Source organism: Gnatocerus cornutus, chromosome 3 (assembly GCF_029298725.1).
Source record: "Gnatocerus cornutus isolate USDA-ARS CGAHR chromosome 3, icGnaCorn1.1, whole genome shotgun sequence".
Classification (NCBI taxonomy): Eukaryota; Metazoa; Arthropoda; class Insecta; order Coleoptera; family Tenebrionidae; genus Gnatocerus; species Gnatocerus cornutus.
Genome location: NC_142235.1, coordinates 13,762,843 through 13,767,972, shown reverse-complemented (window position 1 = coordinate 13,767,972; position 5,130 = coordinate 13,762,843). Strand labels below are relative to the sequence as shown.

General features: G+C 40.2%; 2 protein-coding genes across 2 annotated transcripts; both read right to left on the bottom strand.

Moving 5' to 3' along the window:
- Positions 1–3,629, bottom strand: LOC148177230 (putative ATP-dependent RNA helicase DDX55 homolog). Its single transcript, XM_088032221.1, has 5 exons — positions 3,441–3,629; positions 3,222–3,391; positions 3,006–3,167; positions 868–1,374; positions 1–819 (listed from the first exon to the last, which is right to left on the bottom strand). The coding sequence occupies exons 1-5, from the start codon at positions 3,592–3,594 to the stop codon at positions 37–39; spliced, it is 1,776 nt and encodes a 591-aa protein (XP_087888347.1). The 5' UTR covers positions 3,595–3,629; the 3' UTR covers positions 1–36.
- A 120-nt stretch (positions 3,630–3,749) lies between these two features.
- On the bottom strand, positions 3,750–4,884 carry LOC148177229 (protein phosphatase inhibitor 2-like). Its single transcript, XM_088032471.1, has 2 exons — positions 4,701–4,884; positions 3,750–4,603 (listed from the first exon to the last, which is right to left on the bottom strand). The coding sequence occupies exons 1-2, from the start codon at positions 4,778–4,780 to the stop codon at positions 4,192–4,194; spliced, it is 492 nt and encodes a 163-aa protein (XP_087888597.1). The 5' UTR covers positions 4,781–4,884; the 3' UTR covers positions 3,750–4,191.
- Positions 4,885–5,130: the final 246 nt, after the last annotated feature.

The window sequence follows — 5,130 nt, the reverse complement described above, 5'->3', positions numbered from 1 at the left end:
ATTTAAAAACTACACAAAAAAACCATATTTATTTATTTACAACCCAAACTCTTTATCAAACTCCGTCTCGCTGATCTTCTTCTTCTTCAACTTCTTCATCAGCGCGATATCCCTCCCCAACTCGGCCAAATCCTCCTCGCTCACTCCCCCTTTCCTCTTTTTCTTCTTCTTACTACCTTCGCCCTCCTGTTCTTTCGCCCGCTTCCTCTTCATCCTCTTCTCTTTCCTTTCGGTCTTTTTCAACTTAGCCATCGACCACGGCTCTGTTGGTTTCTTCACTATTTTCATTTTTCGCCCCGGCCACGCTCCTGTACTCTTATAAACTTCCAACTTCTGCAGTCTCACCTCTTCTCTCTTCTTATCTTTGTACGGAATTTCCGTCGTATCAACAGAATCGAAAGTCGAAGCATCGACGTGCTTCAATTCGGGCATTTTCGGTAGTTGTAATAACCCGTAAGTAGTCGCAACGTCCGTGAAAGGTAGTTCTTTTACTTTTAGAAGTAACGAACATTCGTGTTTAGAGTAGGCGCGGATGTGAGAAACGAAGGCTCTAGTCGCTCGGTCCATGAGATCTCGGTCAGATTTTTGTAGGTTTCTTAAGGTTTGTTTTAGGGAGTTTATTGTTTCAAGGTTGGCGGTGTCGGGGAGCTGCTGGAGATGCACTCTTTGATTTTTTTCGATGAAGTGGACGTAGGGAGCTTCTGTGGCTAATAAGAAGATTAGAGAGGAGCCTTCACGACCTTGACGAGCAGTCCTACCAACTCTATGAACGAAAGCGCTGGCGTTGGACGGGGGATCCCACTGTAGCACCCAATCGACCTACAATCATTTATGTAACCAGCGCGTTAAAAGTATTTTGGGCCAAACCTCAGGAATGTCGATTCCTCTAGCTAAGACATCCGTACACAACAGTAATCCTTTAGACAGTGCTTTGAACCTCTCTAAGATTTTCTTTCTTTTATCCTTCATTTTTCCGTGCATTGCCAGTACTGGCATTTTTAGTTTTTCCCCTAGAAGATGAGGGAACACTGCTGACCAGTAATCCACCGTCGCGCAAGTTGGTAGAAATAGGAGTACTTTCGATACTTCTTTGTTTTCCATGAAGGCCAACAGTGTTGCCAACTTATTATTATTGTTGGTAACAATGTAATAATTGTCGAGTTGCTCGGGCGTACTGTGTTTGGCTTTCACGCTTACGCTGACTAAAACGGGGTTCCTGAGTCCGGCTCTGATTAAATCTTGTACTTGTTTGGTTTGAGTGGCTGAAAATAGGCCGGTCCGTCTCTGTCTTGGGAGGTAGCTGAGGATCGTGTCGATGGACTTTTGGAAGCCGAAGTCGAGGAGGCGGTCGGCTTCGTCGAGGATCAGAATTTCCTAGAAGGAATAATGTCAAGGTCACTAGTTTTTGGAAAGAGCCTTTAACTAGTATTGAGGGTCGAGATTTAGCCAAAAACTGACTTTCTAGTCCCAAAAAGAGCCTTTAAAGTGAAAAGATAAGCTAAAAAGTCTAGTCAAAAGGTTTTGCTGACTGTCTTAAGGCCTACGAAGCTAGCTAAATTTACACTCCAAAGGTCTTTATAGTTGCAAAGAGCCTTTTAAAGTGTAAAAATTAGCTAGAAAATTCAGATTTATTCCAAAAGGCTTTGTTGATTGTCTTTAAGGTGGACGAGATGAGCTGTATTGACAGACTTAAGGACACCAACTTTTTAGTTGCAAAAAGAGCCTTTAAAAGTGCAAAGCTAAGCTAAAAAGTCCAGTTTTATTAAAAAAAGGCTTTTCCTGACTGTCTCAAGGCGAATGAAGTGAGCTGTATTTACAGTCTAAAGGTCGTAAGAATTGCAAAAAAAGCCTTTAGAAGTACAGATAAGCTAGAAAGTCCAGTTTTACTACAAAAGGCTATTTCTGACTTAGGGCGAACGAGGTGAGCTGTACTTACAGTCTAAAGGTGTTTATAGTTGCAAAGAGCCTTTAAAAAATGTAAAGGTAAGCCAAAAAGTCTAGTTTTACTTTAAAAGGCTATTCTAATTGTCTTAGAGCGAACGAAGTATTTATAATCTAAAGGTCACTAATTTTCTAGTTGTAAAAGGAGCCTTTAAAAGTGTAAAATTTTACTAGAAACTTCAAATTTATTTCAAAAGGCTTATCTGATTGTCTTAAGGCGAACAAAGTGAGCTGTGCTGACAGTCTTAAGGTCACCAACTTTCTGGTTGCAAAAAGAGCCTTTGAAAGTGCAAAGCTAAGCTAGAAAGTCCAGTTTTATTTCAAAAGGCTTTTCCTGACTGTCTTAGCACGAATAAAGTGAGCTGCATTTACAGTCTAAAGGTCATTAGAGTTGCAAAAAGTCTTTAAAAGTGTACCGATCAGCTAGAAAGTACAGTTTTATTACAAAAGGCTATTTCTGACTGTTTTAAGGCGAACGAGCTGAGCTGTATTTACAGTCTAAAGGTATTTATAGTTGCAAAGAGGCTTTAAAAAATGTAAAGGTAGGCTAAAAAGACTAGTTTTATTCCAAAAGGCTATTCTGACTGTCTTAAAGCGAGCGAAGTAAGCTGTATATCCATTTTAAAGGTCATCAACTTTCTAGTTGTAAAAAGAGCCTTTAAATTGTAAAATTTAGCTTGAAACTTCAAATTTATTCCAAAAGGTTTTTCTGACTATCTTAAGGCGAACGAACTGTGCTGTATTTACAGTCTAAAGGTCTTTATAGTATCAGAACGAACCTTTAAACGATAAGATAAGGAAGTAGGCTCTAGCAAGGAAGTATACTTTTACTTTAAAAGGTTTTTCTGACTGTTTCAAGACCAAAAAAGTGAACTTTATCTAAAGTCTAACAGTCACCAACTTTCTAGAGCCTTTGGGAGCTTAATTTTAAAAGAACAGTCCAAATTTAGTGCAATAGGACCCTTCCGACTGTCTAAAATGACTAAAGTAGGTCACATTTATCATAAAAAATGACCATTAGCCCAAAGACTTCTATTTTGTAAGCCGCAAAAAATAATAATTACCAAACTCTTTAATGATGCGGTTAGATTAATATCAGTTTTCCTCGACAACAAATCCTCAAACCTTCCAGGAGTACAAATAACAATGTTGCCCCCTTTCTGTCTAAAATTATTCACATCATCTTCAACTGAATTACCACCAACCAACAGCAACTGAGTTAATCCCTAAAAAAACATCAAAATTATTCCCCTTAACAACAGCCCCCATAATTGACTTACAGTCACCACAAGTAATAACTGATCTAAAACCTCTTTGGTCTGCAGCGCCAATTCGCGAGTCGGTGAGACAATCAGGGCCCCAATTTCATGTTTTTTCCATTTTTCTTCCTGTTGGCGCCGCTTTAGAATCTCTAAAACTGGGATTAGGAACGCTAGAGTTTTCCCCGATCCTGTGACAACAGTTTAAAGACCAAATTCGGATAAAAATGAGTAAATTACCAGTTATTGCCTCTGCTACTACGTCTTTCTTGTTGATAAGTTGGGGAATTGTGGCAGCTTGGATGGGGGTCATTGTCGGGAAGTTCAACGACTTGATGGCTTTTTGGAGTTCCGAGTTGAGGGGCACAGAGAGCTTGCCCCATGACTTCCGCATCTTTGTTGTTGTTTGGAGGTTAGGTTTCACGTGGTGATGACATTTCTAGGTTAAGTGTCAGTGTCAAAGTGACGTCTGTCAAATTTAAAATTTTCCGGACACTGGACGTCGCATCGGAATTTTCCATTAATGGAAATCGAATGAAAGTAAACAAATCGGATTTATGATTCTTTATTGGGTTTTTTTACACGTTAGAATCTTGTTTCTTATGAATTATTTGAAACACTTATTATTAGGTCTTAAATTTGATTTCTATACACGTAACTTTGACTCTTAATAGAAATAACTACAATATACAACTCTGGTATTTATTAAACTAAAGAAATAAATATGAAATTGGAAATCTGCGTTCACATGTAAGAAAATGAGCCGAGACGAGTCAGTTTGCGCCGGTTGTAAAAAAAACCGTGTACACAACTTGGTCAAAAACCAATCAGAAAAAGCGTACAGTCAATGACGTAATAGCAAAACATGACCACAGCCAATGAGCGCTTAATTAAAACCGCGAAATTCAAAATGTATCACGTTACTTATGGCATAATCTCGATTTCGCTTCGCTAAAGACATGAAATGATACTAATTACAATAATTTGGCATTTAATTCCTCGAAGTGCTTTGTCCCTGTGCATGTCTCTCCGGTGACGAGTCCACATCATCGCTCTCTTCCTCTTCCAATAATTTCCGAGCGAGTTTCACCGCGTAGAACTCATTATAATGCTTCTTACGTTTATGTTCAAACTCCTTTTTCTTCGCTTTCTGCTCGGGGGTTAAGTCTTCGTCTTCTTCTTCGTCGGAATCGTCATCATTTTCAAGGAGAGCCTTCGGGGGAAGACTCCCTTTCTCCCTCATTTTCGCCTCGAGCTCCGCAAGATCCAAACCATCAACCTCCTCTGCATAGTTGTATGGTGTTTTAGGTTCGTCGATTTTCATATGCCCGTAGTCTTTATCCGCCGGATGCAACGTGGCAATTATGTTCATTTCGTCCCATGTCGTCTCTTTCAGGGATTTTCTAAAAAAGGCGCCCCCATTAGTCATCACGAGATTCTTAACCAAACTTAGTTAATTCTTATCTACGAGTGTCTTTGAGGCTAAAACAAAGCACGTACCTTGGCGCGTCGTGTCTGTCGAAGCTGTTCGAATTTTTCAATATGCCTTTTGAAGGTTTTTTTGATAAATTATCTGCCATTGTTATTACCTACTGAAATTTGACATGTTGTGGCTACGGACACAACCGCTGCCCCACTCCCAACCGAGAAAACGCCCGGAAAAAAACTCGGAGCCGCCCGTTAACAAAACGAAGACAAAAACTCACTTCTCCGGGGTCAACATTGTTGAAATTTTCGCGTTTGCCCGAGAAACCACCCGATTGAGGTTGGAAGAATGTGACGGTAGCCACCGCCCGCGCACGCGTACTCTGTCAAATTCAAGTGTCAAAAGAGCATTGTTTTCGGGAATTTTCCAATTTCCGACCGATTTTCCGCGAGTTTTCCCGGGAAAACTCATTCTCGCGCAGCGTGGACGTGCCTAGGGCTGGTT